At 42.2% G+C, this 19,199-nt stretch overlaps 2 protein-coding genes across 2 annotated transcripts in view; one reads left to right on the forward strand and one right to left on the reverse strand.

Annotated features, from left to right (window-relative positions):
• The window catches only part of LOC126942371 (zinc finger protein 98-like), a 283,769-nt gene that overhangs the window by 155,014 nt on the left and 109,556 nt on the right, over positions 1-19,199 (reverse strand). The window lies entirely within an intron of this gene.
• Positions 323-17,662, forward strand: LOC126941738 (cysteine-rich hydrophobic domain-containing protein 2-like). The gene is made up of 2 exons (XM_050768387.1): positions 323-433; positions 16,837-17,662. The coding sequence occupies exons 1-2, from the start codon at positions 323-325 to the stop codon at positions 17,482-17,484; spliced, it is 759 nt and encodes a 252-aa protein (XP_050624344.1). The 3' UTR covers positions 17,485-17,662.

A 19,199-nucleotide genomic window follows, 5' to 3' on the forward strand; every position in this document is an offset into this window, starting at 1 on the left:
TTTGAATGCTACTGACAATGTCAGCTACTAGCCCGAGAATGTAAGCTGGGAGCCTCCGACTACTCTCTTGAAGTCTCACCTGTAGAGTAGAGGCACTACCCAGGGATTCTTCTAACTGGAACTCCAGATGGCTATTTCTGGAACTTCCCAGCATTGCTTGATCTGGATGTAGGTATCCTCCCAAATTTGGTGTATATATGTACATATTTTCCTTTTCTCCTACTTTAGTCTTTGCTAAGTTTACCATTATACTCTTGCTTCATTAATCATTAAACTTTTCTCTGAACTGCATTTGAGTGTAATATTGTGGTTTCTTTTGCTCATGAATCCTCGAACCTATGATGAAGGTAAATCTTTCAGCAAAACACCCCCAGGTCATAAAAAACTTGGGCTCCTCGGCCTGTCAGAAAGTGGAATTCTTTACTTACCACAGGTAAGGAACCTGTACAGGAACTGTGTAGAAGAGGTGTAAGGCCAGCTTGTTCAAAGAGCTTATGTGATTTCTATAAGCCAACTATGATACCTTAAAGGGGTCTGTATCTGAAAGCATGCCATTGCAGGCAATAACTTGGTAAAAAAAACCAGATTTTTTTTTTTTTTTTTTTGAGACAGTGTCTTGCTCTGTCACCCTGGCTGGAGTGCACTGGTGCAATCTCAGCTCACTGCAATCTCTGGCTCCTGCACTGAGGTGATCCTCTCACCTCAGCCTCCCAAGTAGCTGGGACTACAGGTGAGTGCCATCATGCCTGCCAAATTTTTATATATTTTTTGGTAGACGGAAGGGGGTGTCTCATAATGTTGCCCAGACTGGTCTTGAACTCCTGGGCTCAAGCAATTCACTCACCTCAGCCTTTCAAAGTGCTGGGATTATAGTTGTGAGCCACTGCACCCAGGAAGAAAACAGATTTTTATTGCACTTATGCAAATAACTATATTGTTATAAGCTAAGAATATTCACGACCGGGCACGGTGGCTCATGCCTGTAATCCCAGCACTTTGGGAGGCCAGGTGGGTAGATCACAAGGTCAGGAGATCAAGACCATCCTGGCCAACATGGTGAAACTGTCTCTACTAAAAATACAAAAATTAGCTGGGCATGGTGGCACGTATCTGTAATCCCAGCTACTCAGCAGGCTGAGGCAGGAGAATCGCTTGAACCAGAGAGTTGGAGGTTGCAGTGAGCCAAGATTGCACCACTGCACTCCAGCCTAGTGACAGAGCGAGGCTACACCTCAAAAAAAAAAAAAAAAAAAAAAAAGGAATACTCACAACTAGTTTTCAAATTTTGGGGAAATCAGGTGGAGGGAATTATGCTCCAAATTTTGTTTATACTAGTATATTTTACTTAATCTAATTCTTTGTTCAAGTTGCCAAGAACCCGGACACCCTGCATTAGTAACACGTTCTCTATGCGGCATAACTTTTGTAGCACAGAGTTGTATATCTTTTAAATAATGTACATTATCTGACTTTTTCCATGATACATTTTGTATTTTGTATCCAGTTTGAAAAGCATTTTTATTATCTGTGCAAATAAATATATTCTCACTTATTTTCAACTGATAACCTTAGCCACATATTTTTAAAATATTTTTTAATTATCTGTAAGATGATATAATAATCTTACTTTATATATTCTGAGTGAACATGTAAGTATCTGGACACTATGTAATCAACTAACTTTTTAATACATTTCAAATGCTTCTTTTATCAGACACTCTACTTATTTTAAATGCATCCTTTTAAAATACATTCTATGAATGGATAAAGAATGACTAGACAGATGTCATAAATATATGCAAAGGTAAATATAGATGCAAATACACATCTGTTTAGACAATGCTGCTTTCAAAATCACAGAGAATGGCCACTTTTTAACCTTTTATTGTAATTAAATAAAATAACAGATTTTCCTTTTTTTTTTTTTGATATAGTTTCTCTCTGTCACCTAGGATGGAGTGCAGTGGTGAGATCTCAGCTCACTGCAACTTCCACCTCCCAGGTTCAAGCGATTCTCCCGCCTCAGCCTCCTAAGTAGCTGGAATTATAGATGCCCACCACCACGCTCCGATAATTTTTGTATTTTTAGTAGAGACGAGGTTTCACCATGTTGGCCAGGCTGGTCTTGAACTCCTGACCTCAGGTTACCTGCCCACCTCCTCCTCCTGAGTGCCGGGTTTACAGGCATGAGCCACGGGATCCAGCATATTTGAGGGTTTTAAAAACCCCCCCGGGTGATTTTTACATGCAGGCTGGGATGAAAACAATTGGTTCAGGGTGGGGGATGCATTCGCTGTGTGTGATTTCCATGTTTGCTGCAGAGATTTGCCCCATGGCAGCTTCTGACTTTGGGATCTTGAAAAGCAGCTCTGGAATTTTAAAAATCAAAAGACAGGACCGGTGTGGTAGTTTACGCTTGTAATCCCAGCACTTTGGGAGGCCGAGGAGGGCAGATCTCCTGAGGTTAGGAGTTTGAGATCAGCCTGACCAACATGGTGAAACCCCATCTCTACTTAAAATACGAAAATTAGCTTAGCCTCAGCTACTCTGGAGGCTGAGGCTGGAGACTCACTTGAACACCGGAAGGGGAGGTTGCAGTGAGCCGAGATCGGGCCACTACACTCCAGCCTGGGTGACAGAGTGAGACCCTGTCTATAGTCACTCGACTTCAAGTTAAGAGGTTGTTTCAGGCAAAGTACTTTTAGTAAGTGTTGAAAATCATAAATAGCCTACAAATATCAAAACTGTTTTTATTTATTTATTTTTTTTTGAGATGAAGTCTTGCTCTGTCGTCCAGGCTGGAGTGCAGTGGCGCCACTTGGCTCACTGCAATCTCCAGCTACTGAGTTTGAGCGATTCTCCTGCCTTAGTATCCCGAGTAGGTGGGATTACAGTCGCCCACTACCACGCCCGGCTAATTTTTTTTGTTGTTGTATTTTAGTAGGGACGGGATTTCACCATGTTGGTCAGGCTGGTATGGAACTCCTGACTTCAGGTAACCCAGCCATGGCCTCCCAAAGTGCTGGGATTACAGGAGTGAACTGCCGGGCCCAGCCTATTTTGAGCTTTTTTCTCTCTTTCTTTCTCACTTTTTTTTTTTTTTTTTTTTTTTAGGACACAGTCTCGCTCTGTCACCCAGGCTGGAGTCCAATGGTGCGATCTTGGCTCACTGCAACCTCCGACTCCCTGGTTCAATTGATTCCCCTGCCTCAGCCTCCTGAGTAGCTGGGATTACAGGCACACACCACCGTGCCCAGCTAGTTTTTGTATTTTTAGTAGAGATGGGGTTTCACCACATTGGCCAGGATGGTCTTGATCTCCTGACTTCGTGATCCGCCCGCCTCGGCCTCCCAAAGTGCTGGGATTACAGGCGTGAGCCACTGCGCTAGGCTCTATTTTGAGCTTTTGGCATAATTTCCAAGCTTCCCGAAATCAAATTTCAGTTTAAAAATTGTCTTCTTTTTGACCACTAACTTTTGGATGCTACAGAGCGCCAATGCAGCATCTAAAAGAATGATAAACAGAATTACTTGATTTGTTTAATTACATGGGAAGCATTGTCAAATTAAAAACAATTTTTGGATCAGGTGTGGTGACTCACGCCTGTAATCCTAGCACTTTGGGAGGCTGAGGCAGGTGGATCACTGGAGGTCAGGAGTTCGAGACCAGCCTGGCAAAAATGGTGAAACCCTGTCTCTACTAAAAATACCAAAATTAGTTGGGCATGGTGGCCCATTCCTGTAATCCCAGCTACTCGGGAGGCTGAGGCAGGAGAATCGCTTGAACTCAGTAGCTGCAGGTTGCAGTGAGCTGAGATTGTTCCACTGCACTCCAGCCTGGGTGACAGAGCTAGAGTTCCTTTAAAAAACAAAAAAAACAAAACAAAACAAGAATTAAATAAAAAATGGTATTTGACCTTCAACTTATATTTTAATAAATATGTGATTAATATTTATATCAAAATAATATGAAATTTCAAAAATTTTATATATCTGAGTATATTCTAGTAGTCATAATTATGGTGATTTTGATAAATTATTGTAGGCCACAGATATAATCAATTTTTATTTCTTTATAACCATTTTATTTCCACAGTTAATGGTTTAATTCTGATGTAGTTTCTAAAAATCTCAAAAACTTGCAAAATTCTAGAGTATTATGTCTCTAAGGAGGTTCATGAAAAGTTGGAAAGGGCCCAGACAAATTGAGTACAGGTTTCTGGCCATTTTAGGATCATATTGTTTATTCTGCATAAGGATTGTGGGAATTCTAATGAAGAGACTAACTCTTATAAAACTGCTAACCTAGGCAAATCAAAATTATTTGAATATTAGGAAAATACTCTGTGTAATCTAATGTGACAGAGTATTTTAAGATATTACGCTACACCTGTAATCCCAGCACTTTGGGAGGCCGAGACGGGAGGATCATGAGGTCAGGAGATCGAGACTATCCTGGCTAACACGGTGAAACCCCGTCTCTACTAAAAATACAAAAAATTAGCCGGGTGCGGTGGCGGGCGCCTGTAGTCCCAGCTACACGGGAGGCTGAGGCAGGAGAATGGCGTGAACCTGGGAGGCGGAGCTTGCAGTGAGCCAAGATTGAACCACTGCACTCCAGCCTGGGTGACAGAGCAAGACTCCGTCTCAAAAAAAAAAAAAAAGATATTATGCTAAAACAGCCATACTAAAATTTTTTAGATATACCATTTCAGTAAACTCTGTGGTCTGAGTCAAACTACCTATGATAATCCCTCAGTTTTCAGTGCTATGCTCCTAAATTGGAGAAACAAACCTGGTATTTAAAAGCACATAAATTTAATGTTAAGTGTGGACTCATTAAGAACCTAGACAGCCAACAGCCACTTGTTCATTCCTGAGTTCTTAAAGCTTCCATTATTAACAGCTCTACATTCCATTACTCATCACAGAAGAGATAAAATAATCTAAATTGAATATAAATTAAGTGTGTGTGCTGATTATTCTATAATAAATTACTAAAATAGGTTAAGACCAATGTTTTCTCATCAAACATTTAATCCTGAGAAGACAATCAAAACTTCATGTACATTTCTGCTACCTGATGGGCCATTTAATCATGGATACAAGAATTTTATTCAATTATCATTTTAATGCATATTTTCTGGTAATACAAAAGCTTTCTTATGCAAGAAAGCTGATGTTATAACAGTAGCTAAAAGGATATAAGGAAATATATTTTTCTCATGGAAAATTTCTGAAAATGCCTCCAATGATAAAGATACTTATTTCACTAGAAAAGTTGTAAAACTGTTAAATAAGGAATTACAGATACAATAGTATTGTGTAAAGCTAACTAAATTGACTGGATTGCTTTTGTAATTGCAGATTGATGACAATCAGATCCACTGAGAGAGGAAAAAATATGTTGGCCTGGCGGGTGTGGTTGCTCACGCCACAATCCCAGCACTCTGGGAGGCCGAGGTGCGTGGATCACGAGGTCAGGAGTTCAAGGCCAGCCTGGCCAACATGGCGAAACCCCCGTCTATATTGAAAATACAGAACTTAGATGGGTGTGCTGGTATGCACCTGTAGTCCCAGCTATTCGGGAGGCTGAGGCAGAAGAATCACTTGAATGTGGGAGGTGGAGGTTGCAGTGAGCTGAGATCATGCTGCTGCATTCCAGCCTGAGTGACAGAGCGAGACTGCATCTCAAAACAAACAAACAAACAAAAAAAAAACAAAAAAAAAAACCAGTTGGCCCATATAACACACTCACTGGAAGGCCTATGCACCTAATAGAAGCTCATATATTGTCTGCTACTGAAGTCTAATGTTTATTTATTTTTTTAAATTGTACTTTAAGTTCTGGGATACATGTGTAGAATGTGCAGGTTTGTTGCATAGGTATATGTGTGCCATGGTGGTCTGCTGCACCTATTGACCCATCTTCTAAGTTTTGTACCCTTGCTCCCCACCCTCCAACAGGCCTCGGTGTGTGTTGTTCCCCTTCCTGTGTCCATGTGTTCTCATTGCTAAACTTCCACTTATGAATGAGAACATGAGATGTTTGGTTTTCTCTTCCTGTATTAGTTTGCTGAGGATGAGAACTTCCAGCTTCATCTATGTCCCTGCAAAGGACATGATCTCATTCTTTTTCATGGCTGTGTAGTATTCCATGATGTATATGTAGCACATTTTTTTAATCCAGTCTATCATTGATGGGCATTTGGGTTTTCCATGAAAGTCTAATATTCCTTTTTTTTTGAGACAGAGTTTCACTCTTGTTGCCCAGGCTGGAGTGCAATGGCATGATCTCGGCTCCCTGCAACTTTGGCCTCCTGGGTTCAACCAATTCTCCTGCCTCAACCTCCCAAGTAGCTGGGACTACAGATGCCTACCACAACGCCCAGCTAATTTTTTTGTATTTTTAGGAGAGATGGGGTTTCATCACGTTGGCCAGGCTGGCCTCAAGCTCCTGACCTCAGGTGGTCCACCCCCACTCGGCCTCCCAAAGTGCTGGGATTACAGGCATGAGCCACTGCACCTGGCCAGAGGTCTAATATAGCATATTTTCACCAAGTAAAAAAAGTCTTGAATAGTCTATTGACTGAGGATTGTAGAACCCTTTATAATCTAGAATCCAGAGACTGAGTCTGCCTGCCATCTACCCTGAAGCAAGACTTCAAGGCCTTGAACATCGGGTTCATAGTCTCACAGCTTAGAAGGGCATCTCCAAACTCCTTCAATTGTAAACCCATAGGAGATCTTAAGTAAAGCTAAGCAGGAACGTTTCTCCTCAAAAGAAGATAGTAATCTTGATCTAGACAGCTTTCTTTATAAGATCAAAAATCAAGGCCGGGTACGGTGGCTCACCCTGTAATACCAGCACTTTGGGAGGCCGAGGTGGGTGGATTATGAGGTCAGGAGTTCAAGACCAGCCTGGCCAACATGGTGAAACCCCGTCTCTACTGAAAATACAAAAATTAGCAATTAGTCGGGTGTAGTGGTGTACGCCTGTAATCCCAGCTACTCAGGAGGCTGAGGCAGGAGAATCTCTTGAACCCAGGAGGTGGAGGTTGTAGTGAGCCAAGATCGCACCACTCTACTCCAGCCTGCACAACAGAGCAAGACTCCATCTCAAAAAAAATAAAAATAAAATAAAAAATATAAAAATTAGCTGGGCATTGTGGCATGTGCCTGTAATCCCAGCTACTCGGGAGGCTGAGGCAGGAGAATTGCTTGCATTGGGACCTGGGTGGCAGAGGTTGCAGTGAGCTGAGATTGTACCACTGCACTCCAGCCTGGGCTATGGAGCGAGACTCTGTCTCAAAAGAAAAAAAAGAAAGAAAGAAAAAATTAAGACATCTCTGCTATCATGGCAGAATTTATTCACAGTTTTCTAATGGCTCTACAAACAACAGAAATAAAAAAGGAATCTCTTGTATGCACTCATGGCATATACTCATAGGTAGAGTTTTCTTTTTTTTCTTTCGAGACAGAGTCTTGTTTTGCCATCCAGGCTGGAGTACAGTGGTGGGATCTCGGTTCACTGCAACCTCTGCCTCCCAGATTCAACCGATTCTCTCGCCTCAGCCTCCAGAGTAGCTGGGACTACAGGCGCCTGCTACCATGCCGGGTTAATTTTTGTATTTTTAGTAAAAACAGGGTTTCACCATATTGACCAGGCTGGTCTCGAACTCCTGACCTTGTGATCTGCCCACCTTGGCCTCCCAAAGTGCTGGGATTACAGGCGTGACCCACAGTGCCTGGCCCATTAGTAGAGAATTTTGCTAACATTATGTATAACAAAACTTTTGCCTTGATAGGTAAAAGATGAAGGGCTAATGTGGGTGAGAAGTTTTAATGAAACATTTGTTGCCTCATAATATCAGAAACAGAATGTTGATCCACTGCTTTAAACTTACTTCATAAGTTAAAAATAACTTCTTCAGAATGGGTTAAAGAGCATTGCCAGCAGGCAATTACTCTTCTGAATGGGCATCATTTGTTAGATCATTTTTTCCAAGGCTTAGCATAAATGAAGCAATGGTCAGAAATGTATCCCCCAAAATAGGGCTCTATAGCAGATTCTAATGTAAAGGCTACGGTTACACAACAGGCATTAAATGTTGTTACTAAAGTTGTGCTTAATAAGATAATTTCTTTTGATTACTTACTGGATAAACAGAGAACTACCTGTGTAGTTGCTAATACTTGTAGTTGCATATGGTAGAATACATTGGGTATAGGCCGGGCGCGGTGGCTGAAGCCTGTAATCCCAGCACTTTGGGAGGCCGAGACGGGCGGATCACGAGGTCAGGAGATCGAGACCATCCTGGCTAATATAGTGAAACCCCGTCTCTACTAAAAATACAAAAAACTAGCCGGGCGAGGTGGTGGGCGCCTGTAGTCCCAGCTACTCGGGAGGCTGAGCCAGGAGAATGGCGTAAACCCGGGAGGCGGAGCTTGCAGTGAGCTGAGATCCGGCCACTGCACTCCAGCCTGGGCGACAAAGCAAGACTCCGTCTCAAAAAAAAAAAAAAAGAATACATTGGGTATTACAAAGATGCAATTGTAGGGGAGTAATGAACAGGCTGCTTGGTTGAAATGAGATCATTTATCTAGCTAATTATTTAATCAATTGAGTTTTAGTTGGTTGTTCATGGGGACCTTGACTAAGAATCATGGTTTCAATTATTATTATTATTATTATTATTATTTTCTGAACGCTCTGTAGCCCAGGCTGGAGTGCAGTGGCATGATCTTGACTCACCGCAACCTCCACCTCCTGGGTTCAAGCGATTATCCTGCCTCAGCCTCCTGAGTGGCTGGGATTACAGGTGTGCACCACTGCACCTGGCTAATTTTTAGTATTTTTAGTAGAGACAGGGTGTCACCATGTTGGCCAGGGTGATCTTCAACTCCTGACCTTAGGTAATCTGCCCGCCTTGGCCTCCCACAATGCTAGGATTACAAGCATGAGTCACCATGCCCAGCCGGTTTCAACTCTTGGTATTATCCTCCTGATAATCAAAATAGTAGTCTCCCTACTGCACCGTATTCTCTCAAAAGTTATAAAGGTTCACATGCAGTCATCTCTATGGTCTCTCTTTAACTAGAATGACAGAAACTCAAAGACATATGTGACTATGAAGACACCATAACCTGTGAATAACATTAAAAGGACAAAACTCCTAAATAATGGAAATTGAGAAGGCCCTGAGTTTTGGTCACACTCTGACCTACGTAAGAACTTTACCAAAAAGGGAGAGTTTTAAAAACAAAGTTGGCTGGGCATGGTGGCTCACAACTGTAATCCCAGTACTTTGTGGGCTGAGGCGGGCAGATCACAAGGTCAGGAGGTCAAGACCATCCTGGCCAATGGGGTGAAACTCTGTCTCTACCAAAAATACAAAAATTAGCTGGGTGTGGTGGCACGTGCCTGTAATCCCAGCTACTTGGGAGGCTGAGGCAGGAGAATGGCTTGAACCCAGGAGGCGGAGGTTTCAATGAGCCAAGATCATGCCACTGCACTCCAGCCTGGTGACAGAGCGAGACTCTGTCTCAAAGCAAAAAGTTATTGGAGTCCATCATTCTAAACTGAGCTTGTGTACTAGTTCCAAACAGAGCAAACCAAACTGAACCAAAATGAGTCACTTGTGCTAAATGTGACATAATCAAACTGAAAATTTAAGAAAATAGGTAGATCCTAAAACAGACCAGGTTTAAATTTTTCTTCTGGAAACAGCAGATTTCAACACAAGGAAGCCCCCTCTAACCTTTTAAAAAATGAATAATCGGCTGGGCTTGGTGGCTCATGCCTATAATCCCAGTTCTTTGGGAGGCTGAGGCGGGCGGATCACCTGAGGTCAGGAGTTCGAGATTATTCTGGCCAACGTGGTGAAACTCTGTCTCCACCAAAAATACAAAAATTAGCCGTAGGTGGTGGCAGGCACTTGTAATTACAGCTACTTGGGAGGCCCAGGCAGGAGAATTGCTTGAAGCTGGGAGGCGGAGGTTGCAGTGAGCCGAGATCACACCATTGCACTCCAGCCTGGGTGACAGAGCGAAACTTCATCTCAAAAAATATAAATATAAATAAAATAAAATAACCTGAAACCACATTTCCACTTAACCCCACAGTTCTGCTTTTTTACAGTAGGATTTGACACTAAATAAGTAAATTTTTATTTTTATTTTTTGAGACAGTCTTGCTTTGTGGCCCAGGTTAGAGTACAGTGGCACGATCTCGGCTCATTATAACCTCCACCTCCTGGGTTCAAGCGATTCTCCCGCCTCAGCCTCCCAAGTAGCTGGAATTACAGGCACCTGCCATCATGCTTGGTTAATTTTTGTATTTTTGTAGAGATGGGGTTTCACCATACGGGCCAGCCTGGTCTTGAACTCTGACCTCAGGTGATCTGCCTGCCTCGGCCTCCCAAAGTACTGGGATTACACACATGAGCCACCATGCCCGGCCAATAAGTACACTTTTGATGGTGATGGAGTGATATTAATATCTAAAGTGGTTTTTTTTTTTTTTGATACATAGTTTTGCTCTTGTTGCCCAGGCTGGAGTGCGATGGTGTGATCCTGGCTCACCGCAACCTCTGCCTCCTGGATTCAAGCAATTCTCCTGCCTCAGTCTCCCGAGTAGCTGAGATTACAGGAATGCGCCACCACGCCCAGCTAATTTGTATTTTTAGTAGACAAAAGGTTTCTCCATATTGGTCAGGCTGGTCTCGAACTCCGACCTCAGGTGATTTGTCTGCTTCAGCCTCCCAAGTGCTGGGATTACAGGCATGAGCCACTGCGCCAGGCCTCAATATTTAAAGTTTTGATGTATCTCTCAAAATTGAGAAGACCAAAAGTGATAAATTGTTAATTATATTCTAATGCTGCCTGCTTTCACGTTTAATTTTTTGAATAGATTTTTTTTTTTTTTTACGTACTAAACTGAAACCTAACTTGATATATAAATAGGCTGTACCCGTTCTTGTACCAGCTGCAGTGTTCTGGCAAATATAAGGATGTCAAATGTTTAAATTATATTCAAATAAGGCAAATTCTAAGCTGTAATCAATCCAACTGTTTCTGTACCTTTCTTCCATTTTCTGTGTGTCACTTTGCTTTTTCCACCATGTGGCTATGCTGGAGTATCTCTGAGCCTAATCTGGATCCACAGGCTATCTTATTTGCAAATATTTTTTTGCGCAATTTAATCCTGTTTAATTTCTCTAATGTTTTTTTTTTCTTTTACAAGTTTTCAAATTGATAAAAATAAATAATGTTCTTGGGCTTTGACTTTCTAAGCTCATCCCTCAGCTTTTCAGATTATTCTATGTCTGTTCAAAATGCTCCTGCCATTTTTCTTTGAGATAGTGTCTCACTCTTTTATCTTGGCTGGAGTGAGGTGGTGTAACCAATTATATTGCTCATTGCAGCCTGAATCTTCTTGGCTCAAGCAATTCTCCTGCTTCACCCACCTGAGTAGCTGGGACTACAGGCATGCAACATCATACCTGGCTAATTTTTGAAAATTGTCTTCTTTTTCTTCTTCTTCTTCTTCTTTTTTTTTTTTAAGATGGAGTCTTCCTCTGTTGCCCAGGTGGGAGTGCAGGGGCGCTATCTTGGCTCACTGCAAGCTCTGCCTTCTGGGTTCATGCCATTCTCCTGCCTCAGCCCCCTAGTAGCTGGGACTACAGGCGCCCACCACCATGCCTGGCTAATTTTTTGTGTTTTTAGTAGAGACAGGGTTTCACCGTGTTAGCCAAAATGGTCTCGATCTCCTGACCTCGTGATCCGCCTGCCTCGGCCTCCCAAAGTGCTGGGATTACAGGCGTGAGCCACCGCGCCCCGTCTGAAAACTGTTTTCATAGACACAGGTTCTTACTATGTTGCCCAGGCTGTGCTTGAACTCCTGAACTCAAGTGATTCTTTCAACTCAGCCTCCCAAAGTGCTAGGATTATAGGTGTGAGACACCCTGTGCTTCTGCAATTTCTTGACAGGATTATTCCCATAATAAACAGTACTACATGGGCGCACACACACACACACCACACACACAAAATCCGGCTTCTGTTGTAAAAGTATCATTCTCCAGCATTTCATGGGTCTGCAGAAGCCAATAGTTTGATCTATGGAGCAGCATAAATCAACAAATTCAGTTTATCTTGAGTTTCAGCCCAGCCACTTGGTAGCTGTCGATCTTTGGAAAAGTTTCTTGGTGTAAAAGAGTTGTATAAACCACATATGCAAAAAAGGCAGAATAATATTCATTGCAAAAATTGTAGCAATTTTTCATCCCTCCTATATCCACTCCCATTGCCAGGTGCTTTTACAGCTGTTTCCATTGAGATACAGAATCTGTTTTACAAAGCCTAAATCCGGCTGACCTTATTTAATCAGGGCAGTAGAAACCTGTGAACTGACAGTGTGCTAGTTTGGGGAAGGACTTAAATGGTCTTGAACACTTCTTTTTTCTTTTTAAAGTTTGGCAATGGCCGGGCACAGTGGCTCATGGCTATAATCCCAGGACTTTGGGAGACTGAGGTGGTCGGATCACCTTAGGAGTTCGAGACCAGCCTGGCCAACATGGTGAAACCCTGTCTCTAATTAAAATACAAAAGTTAACCGGGCGCTGTGGCGGGTGTCTAATCCCAGCTACTCAGGAGGCTGTGGCAGGAGAATCGCTTGAACCTGGGAGTCAGAGGTTGCAGTGAGTTGAGATTGTGTCACTGCACTCTAGCCTGGGAGACAGAGTGAGACTCCGTCTCAAAGGAAAAAAAAAAAAAGAATTAGCTTGATTCTCTCCTGCCTGGCTTATCACTGGGCCATCAGCCCAGGGTCACTGGGAACTCTCACTATCAGCTGGGCATCTTTGAGGCATTTGAGGATGTCCAGAGCAGAATTGTGCCAGGGTAACAAAAGTGGTCAATTCTGCTTCTGTCTCAGAGTAAAAAATTGAGTCATCCTGTATTTGCTCCTCCCCTTACACAGGAGATGACTTTGGTGGGTACCCAGATGAGACTTTCTCCAGTTTTCTGGTACTTGGGTGACAAACAACCAGGACGCCTGAAGACTCAAACGTATAAACTAATTGCTTTTATTTTATATGACCATTAGAAAAACAGATGAAGCAGTCATGGTTCCTACCATCCAGGAACTTTTAGTCTAGGCTAGCACCTGAATAAAGGGTTGAATTAAGCATCATGTGGTTGATACAATGAACAGATGTGTGCAAAAAACCTTGGGCTTTATTTGGGCCACTTTCTTCATATTGTAGTGACTTCTTATGTCATCAACTAAGGGGATATTTATGAACAGAAGAGTTGTTATTATTACATGAATTTCTATTTCCTGCTAATAATATATATTTATATTCTAATAATTACCCAGGAAAGCCTTAAAACATTTATTTAAATTGCTTATTAGGGCAGTGGCTAAAAAAAATTATACAAACTCTGAGATATAAGTTTCTCTTAGGGAAGCTTAGGAAAACAGAACTGGAAATATCCCAGTGGCACAGAGAACAGAATTCTACGTAAGGTCCACTCCCTGCCCCAGTTCTGTTCAGATTCATTCTATTTGGGGGTCTTATTTAGATCTGGCCCCACTCTGGAGTCTTGCCTCACAGAAGAGATGAGAGTTTTGGCTGGTGAATCCTGCTGCCTTTCTAAAACTGGTGCTCACAATTTTCTGCACCCCAAAGGAGATAAATGGGAAAAATAAAGTAATATTTTAAGGTCTTCATTTTTAAATTTTCTATTAAATCAGTGCTTGCAGAGACATTCCATTTAGCAACTTGTTTTCTATTCCTGCAGATTCAGTAGTTGCTCCACAAGTCACAAAAAAGTAAATATAAACACAATATAAATTTTTCTAAACTGCATTCAACTTTTCTGTATTCCGGTCATCTGTCTACATTTAGCTTTTATTCTATACGTTTTTTTTTAAAAAAACCAAGAACAGAAACAGAAGGTGAAATACATATGCTGGGCCCTTCACCTAATGCTGGGAATTATTAAATACTTAGTACCAATTCCCAGTGTGTTATGAGGATTAAATCACATAATGTGTTATTTCTAGCGCAGTGCTCTGCAACATACTCTTTAGCACATATTACCTGCTTAGTAAACATTGCATTAGTCCATGTGTACATGTTGTTTTCCAAATGCAGGCTTATTCAGGCACTGCTACCTTTTGTTGCCTCTGTAAACTTTAAAGAGCCAGCAAAGAATTTGATACTTTAGGATGGAGATTGGTTGTCTTCATTTGTGCCAGAAGTATTTGTGTTGTGACAAGAATGCCAAGTGTAAGGGACTCTGTGCTGTGCCTGTTTCTCTAACTAATGCTAGTAATGAGCCTATGGGGAGCATCATCAGCATTGACAGGGGACTTATTTAAAACACACATTCATGGACCCTTTGAAAACCTGCAGAATCACATTACATAGAGAGGGACTAAAATTACCGAGTGGTTTATAAGGTCATTAAAGCTTGAGAGGCAATGCTTAGCTAAGTGGTTATAAACCCAGGGTTCTATTCATTTGGTGCAAAAGTTACTACAGTTTTTGCCATTGTGAGTAATGTGGATTACTTAGGTGTGGATACTCAAATTACATTGCCAATTCACAGAAATATCTTTGCTCATGCCCTTTCCATGGGTTCTTTTTATTGTTGGACGCATCCATGTTGTTTTAATTAAGTGCCTCATGTGACTCTAAGGTGAGACCAGAATCAAGTATGAGGGGTTGAAGATACACTCATGAGAGTTCAGTTTCAGCTGTTTTCTACAGGGTGATCATAGGGCCTGTTCTGTTTGGGTTTGGTGTGGACTGGGCAGTGTGGCCCATATTTTTATTACTGTAGCAGAGATTGTTGGTATCTGTGGCAGGGAAGGGCACCGAAGACAGGAAAGGAGAAACATATATTTCTATCATCATGGAGCAATTAATTGTTCCTGATTTTTTCATGTTATGAAGGACAGAAGTGGGTGGACTTTTTCAGTGGGTCTTGGTACTTCTGCCTGTGGGTGTGGAGGTAGCAGGTAAACAGGTGGTACTGACACCTTTAAAGGCATATTCTCAAGATACAGGTGTAATTTGTCCAGAGAATCTCAACTGAAAAGGAATCCCAGAGAAGCAGGAGATACGGAAAAAAATATGCCTTTGTTTTTCAGCTAAACACGTCTCAGGTCAAGAGCTATGTTCACTCTGCCTCCTGGAATTCCATGCGTTTAGTACTTGCAAACCTTTACTTCTCTTCTTGTGTTTTTCCTCCGTAATGAGTTTGTTTTAACTATTTTTAAAAATTTTACTGATAGTCAAGGGTCTCTGAAAAATATCTCTTATTTATTTATTTTATTTATTTATTTATTTTCAGACAGAGTCTAGCTCTGTCACCCATGCTGGAGTGCAGTGGCGTGATCTTGGCTCACTGCAACCTCTGCCTCCCAAGCTCAGGTGATTCTCCTGCCTCAGCCTCCTGAGTGGCTGGGATCACAGGCACAAGCCACCAAGTCCAGCTGATTTTGGATTTTTAGTAGAGATGGGGTTTCACCATGTTAGCCAGATTGGTCTTGAACTCCTGGCCACAAGTGATCTGCCTGCCTCAGCCTCCCAAAGTGCTGGGATTACAGGCATAAGCCACCATGCCAGGCGGTGCTTTGGGGTTTTAGAGAGAAATTCCTTTAAGGAGAATATTTTCTGGCTGATTGGATCAAGTTTATATCTAATAGAAGTGTTCTGAAGACGCCTTTAGCTTTCTTTTCTCAATATAATCTTTCTCAGACTGAGAGCTGCTTTTCTCTCCAGTGCTTTGAGTGGCTGTTTCAGGGGTCCTATTAGTATCCCATGGTGCCTGTGAATGAGCTGGGCTGTCACAGGGAGAACTCTTAGACCTATCTCTATGTGACTCATGCTGGAAATCCAGCAGTATTTTTTTCATGTCACCATTATACAAACAGAAACTGAGGCTGAAACACTGCTTTCATTTCCATTATCATGAAGGTGCAGTTCTAACCAGGAGGTCTGCAAGCTCTCCTTCTGCTGCTCAGGCTTCATTCTCTGATGTGGCACTCAAGTGCTGCTGTGGCAACTGGGGTTCATGTAAGACGTGAGTTTCCAGCTGTGAGCCCTGTGCTGTGGGCTGTACCTCAGTAGCAGATGGTAGGGTTCAAGAAAGGGCACTAGCCATCAGGAGGAGACGGCAAGCAGGATTGCTATAACCCAGGGCTCAGGGAGTAGAGAGCCATTGCTTTAAAATGTAAATAACCAAAAAGACAGCACCCTAATCAACCATTTGTGTAGCAGAGTGAGCCTGCTTTCGGCAGGCACCTGGCTTCAAGTTGCAAAACTACCTTACATTGTGAAGATGTGAAAAGTTTATTTTATCACTGAATATAACCTATTAGCATACATGAATAGCCTCTCCAGTTACCAGGTGAATTCAGGATGAACTATGTATGACATGGTGCCGTATATTCTTCTACTCGTGGACTAATTATGGTGATCATCTTTCTTTCTTTGCAATCTGTTAAGCAGATAGACTGTGATGCACGACGCATTCTCAATTAATTAGGTAATAAAACACAATTCTTGAGTCCGCGCGCCCACGCGCCTGCGCACGCTCCCGCCCACCCGTAGGCCCGGGAAGTCTCGCGATACCGTAGCCGGCTGCTCCCGCTGCCGGTGGCTCAGGCTGTTGCTGTGGTTACCTGAGTTGCTACTGCTGCTGCCGAGGCAGCGGCCTCTGTGCTTGTGGAGGTGTCCGCCTCTGGGCGGATGTTGACATTGTGTTGTTGTTATTGCTGATGATAGTGGTGGCTACGGTCCCGACCCCATCTCCTCTGTAGCCGGAGCCGAGACAGCCGACAGCGAACTCCGCGGCCTGGGAACCGGTGGCAGCGGCGACTCCCCTCAGCCTCCGCTGCCTCGCCCGCGGGTACCCCGGCGCCAACCCCGGGAGTCAGGCCCCTTTGGGCAGGGGCGCTCCGAGGCTCAGGGTGGCGGATTTTGACGAAATCTATGAGGAAGAGGAGGACGAGGAGTGGGCCCTGGAGGAGCAGCTGCTCAAGTACTCGCCGGACCCGGTGGTCGTCCGCGGCTCCGGTCACGTCACGGTATTTGGACTGAGCAACAAATTTGAATCAGAATTCCCTTCTTCGTTAACTGGAAAAGTAGCTCCTGAAGAATTTAAAGCCAGCATCAACAGAGTTAACAGTTGTCTTAAGAAGAACCTTCCCGTTAATGTACGTTGGCTACTTTGTGGCTGCCTTTGTTGCTGCTGCACGTTAGGTTGCAGTATGTGGCCAGTTATTTGCCTCAGTAAAAGGACACGAAGATCGATTGAGAAGTTATTAGAATGGGAAAACAATAGGTTATACCACAAGCTGTGCCTGCATTGGAGACTGAGCAAAAGGAAATGTGAAACGAATAACATGATGGAATATGTCATCCTCATAGAATTTTTACCAAAGACACCGATTTTTCGACCAGATTAGCATTTACTTTATTTATAGAGACTTTCCAAGTACGTTGTCTTTCCAGTGATGCCTTCCTTGGTGCTCTCCTGGTGGTGACATAACATTGGTTCTACAGAATCGTGTGGTGTTTTGTTTGTTTGTTTTTAAATAACCGCATGTTCTAAGTGTGCATTTTTGTCAATCTTTGCAACAGTTATTTCATACAGATGTTTAATACTTAAGCTATTGTGCTCTTTTCTGTTATGTATTCTGATTTTTCAAGGATTACTTTTTTGTATTATCAAAAAAATACATTTGAACTCAGCATAAAAAAAATAAAACACAATTCTTACTGTTCTGTCGTTGTGGTGTTTCTCTGGGGATGGAGAAAATTTTTCTTTTAATTATATTTTCCAAACAATGTCTAGAATTATCAGACATGATAAAAACATATAAGGTGCCAACCAGAATTTACCATAGAGGGGACTTTCCCCCCTCAGCCTTCCAGTCAGCTCACAAATTTGCTGTAAAGTGCCTGCTTTCCCTTAAATATGCAGGCAGAATTGTGTCTCTGCGTGTTAGGTACCTGTAGTTTTCTGTAGTCACTTCTAGAGAGACTAGACCAGATTTCTACAAATTTGACAGGGCAGCAATCAACTGTTTTACCTCTTTCAATGACTCTTGTATCTTCACTCCTGAAACTAATTCGCAGACCATGGAGCGCAGATACCCAATCAGAGGAACGTGTGCACCGAGTAGACATGTAGATATGAGAATCTCCTCTTTCCCTTTTCTCCTCTTGCTAAAATGCGATCCACCCGCCTCAACCTCCCAAAGTGCAGGGATTACAGGTGTAAACCACCGTGCCTGGTCTATTTTTTTTTTTTTAAACAGTGCTAGCAGAGACAGTCCAAGTACAACTTGTTCTCTTATTTCTGCAGATCCAGTAGTTGTTCCACAAGTCACAAAAAGTAAATATAAACACAATACAAATTCTGCTAAACTATATAAACTCTTTCTATATCCCTTTTACCTGTCTATGTTTAGGTTTTATTCTATACTTAAAAAAAAAAATCAATGACAGATAATCAGAAGGAGACATAAAAATGCTAGGCCCCCTGTCTAAAATCTGGGAATTATTAAAGACAGTACCAGCTCCCAGGGTGTTATGAGGATTAAATCACACAGTATGTTATACCCAACACAGTGCTCTGTAACATACTCTTGAGCCCGTAGTACCTGCTTAATAAACATTGCATTAGTACGTGTGCACATGTTGGTTTCCAAATGTAAATTTATTCAAACATTGCTGCCTTCTGTTTGTTCTGTAAAATTTAGAGAACCAGCAAAGAATAAGGAAATTGGTTGTCTTCATTTGTCCTAGAAGTATGTGTGTTGTGACAAGGGTGCTGAGTGTAAGGGACTCTTTGCTGTGCCTGCTTTCTCTAACTACTGCTAATGATGAGCCCAGGGAAAGCAACACCAGCATTAACTGGGAACTTGTGTAAAATACTCACTCACGGACGCTTTCCAAACCTGCAGGATTATATCGCACAGAGTGGGGCCAAAATTACCAATTGATTTTTAAGCTTATTAAAGTTTAAGGGGCAATGCTTGGCTAAATAGTTATCAGCCCATGTTTCTAGTTAGGATGACATGGCTAATTTGCTGAAATTTCTTTACTCATGCTTTTTTTTTTTTTTTTTTTTTTTTTTACTACGGGTTCTATTTATAATTCTGAGTAGAAGCGTTCA

This window comes from Macaca thibetana, chromosome 19, assembly GCF_024542745.1.
Source record: "Macaca thibetana thibetana isolate TM-01 chromosome 19, ASM2454274v1, whole genome shotgun sequence".
Classification (NCBI taxonomy): Eukaryota; Metazoa; Chordata; class Mammalia; order Primates; family Cercopithecidae; genus Macaca; species Macaca thibetana.